Raw genomic sequence first — 2,500 nt, 5'->3', positions numbered from 1 at the left:
CTGTCATAAACCAGGAGTCATCAGGTTATAAAACAACAGTGTTCGGGGCTCAAGGCTGTCTGTCACCAAGAGCAGCCGGACAGCAGGTCGCACCTTACGCTCAGGATCTCCAGCACTGATGGAAGTCTACGGATCCTTGCGACCTTGCCCCTCTGGATTCTTACCGACCCTGACCACCATGAGAGACAGCTACAAGGGCTTCACTGCCATGCAGCTTCAGCCACAGCACGTCAGCTTCGACCTAACGGGAAGCGGGAAGTCCAAACCCAGGCTGGTCTCTGTTCAGCGGAAATCCACGGAGCCGTTCGAGACCCACTGGGAAGGGGAGCAGCTCATTAGGATGCCGCGTCTCAAACCGACCCCGGTGGCCATGTGTCAGATCACCCGGGAAGATTGGCTGCGCGCCAACAACGTAAACTACCGGCGCTTGGAGAGCAGCAGGCGGCATGCGGAAAGCTTCTGGCGCGAGACCTCCCGTTTGATCCAGAGTAAAGAGCAGCTGACTCGGCGAACGCAGTCTGACAGCTCCCGGTGGATCGGTAAACGGATAACGGAAATCTCGTTCTGGCGGAGCGAGCTGGGGTTCGAGCTCGAGCAGCTTCTCCGGGACACGGAGAGGCTACGTCAGGTCAAGTTCCGGTTGGACAGGGCCTTAAAGGAGACCGACGGCCCACTGCAGGTGAGAGAATGACAGAAAGATGATTGATAAAAATGAATTAGATAATTTATCAACTTATTGATTAGGAGTTTCTGAGGATAATGAGATACTACGGTGATGGGTGTCTTGGCATCTTCTTCTTCAACGTTTGTATTACAATTCCGGTTTGAAAAGCCCTGTGTTCTGTAAGATAATGGAAGAGCTGGTTAAGCTGTAGAACTAGTAACCTAGCAGTAAATATACAACTTGGTCTGTATTCAAAATTGCACATAGAATTCCCTATATATACTAGTGCACCAGCCTATATAAGGAATTGGGTGTTATTTGTTACGTACCATTAAACATATGATTGGGATCGATAGTGTCTACTGTAAAGAGAACCAGACTGGCACCCAGGCTAGTGTCTACTGTAAAGAGAACCAGACTGGCACGCAGGCTAGTGTCTACTGTAAAGAGAACCAGACTGGCACCCAGGCTAGAGTCTACTGTAAAGAGAACCAGACTGGCACCCAGGCTAGAGTCTACTGTAAAGAGAACCAGACTGGCACCCAGGCTAGAGTCTACTGTAAAGAGAACCAGACTGGCACCCAGGCTAGTGTCTACTGTAAAGAGAACCAGACTGGCACGCAGGCTAGTGTCTACTGTAAAGAGAACCAGACTGGCACCCAGGCTAGAGTCTACTGTAAAGAGAACCAGACTGGCACCCAGGCTAGAGTCTACTGTAAAGAGAACCAGACTGGCACCCAGGCTAGAGTCTACTGTAAAGAGAACCAGACTGGCACCCAGGCTAGAGTCTACTGTAAAGAGAACAGAATCAGACTGGCACCCAGGCTAGAGTCTACTGTAAAGAGAACAGAATCAGACTGGCACCCAGGCTAGAGTCTACAGTAAAGAGAACAGAACCTGACTGGCACCCAGGCTAGTGTCTACTGTAAAGAGAACCAGACTGGCACCCAGGCTAGTGTCTACTGTAAAGAGAACCAGACTGGCACCCAGGCTAGTGTTTACTGTAAAGAGAACCAGACTGGCACCCAGGCTAGAGTCTACTGTAAAGAGAACCAGACTGGCACCCAGGCTAGAGTCTACTGTAAAGAGAACCAGACTGGCACCCAGGCTAGAGTCTACTGTAAAGAGAACAGAATCAGACTGGCACCCAGGCTAGAGTCTACTGTAAAGAGAACAGAATCAGACTGGCACCCAGGCTAGAGTCTACAGTAAAGAGAACAGAACCTGACTGGCACCCAGGCTAGTGTCTACTGTAAAGAGAACCAGACTGGCACCCAGGCTAGTGTCTACTGTAAAGAGAACCAGACTGGCACCCAGGCTAGTGTTTACTGTAAAGAGAACCAGACTGGCACCCAGGCTAGAGTCTACTGTAAAGAGAACAGAATCAGACTGGCACCCAGGCTAGAGTCTACTGTAAAGAGAACAGAATCAGACTGGCACCCAGGCTAGAGTCTACAGTAAAGAGAACAGAACCTGACTGGCACCCAGGCTAGTGTCTACTGTAAAGAGAACAGAACCTGACTGGCACCCAGGCTAGTGTCTACTGTAAAGAGAACCAGACTGGCACCCAGGCTAGAGTCTACTGTAAAGAGAACCAGACTGGCACCCAGGCTAGAGTCTACTGTAAAGAGAACCAGACTGGCACCCAGGCTAGAGTCTACAGTAAAGAGAACCAGACTGGCACCCAGGCTAGAGTCTACAGTAAAGAGAACCAGACTGGCACCCAGGCTAGTGTCTACTGTAAAGAGAACCAGACTGGCACCCAGGCTAGTGTCTACTGTAAAGAGAACCAGACTGGCACCCAGGCTAGTGTCTACTGTAAAGAGAACCAGACTG

The 2,500-nt window shown here is 50.4% G+C and overlaps 1 protein-coding gene across 2 annotated transcripts in view; it reads left to right on the top strand.

The window, feature by feature from the left end:
* Positions 1-2,500, top strand: part of LOC106593486 (tektin-3) — a 12,965-nt gene that overhangs the window by 71 nt on the left and 10,394 nt on the right. For both annotated transcript variants that reach the window (XM_045713903.1, XM_045713899.1), the window contains exon 1: positions 1-679. This exon is cut by the window's left edge. In XM_045713903.1, coding sequence (XP_045569859.1) covers positions 119-679 — 561 coding nt within the window. In that variant the 5' untranslated portion in view covers positions 1-118. The remainder of the gene's footprint in view (positions 680-2,500) is intronic.

This window comes from Salmo salar, chromosome ssa02 (genome assembly GCF_905237065.1).
Source record: "Salmo salar chromosome ssa02, Ssal_v3.1, whole genome shotgun sequence".
Lineage (NCBI taxonomy): Eukaryota > Metazoa > Chordata > Actinopteri > Salmoniformes > Salmonidae > Salmo > Salmo salar.
Note: the sequence above shows the minus strand (reverse complement) of the source record. Positions and strands in the feature narration are given on the sequence as shown.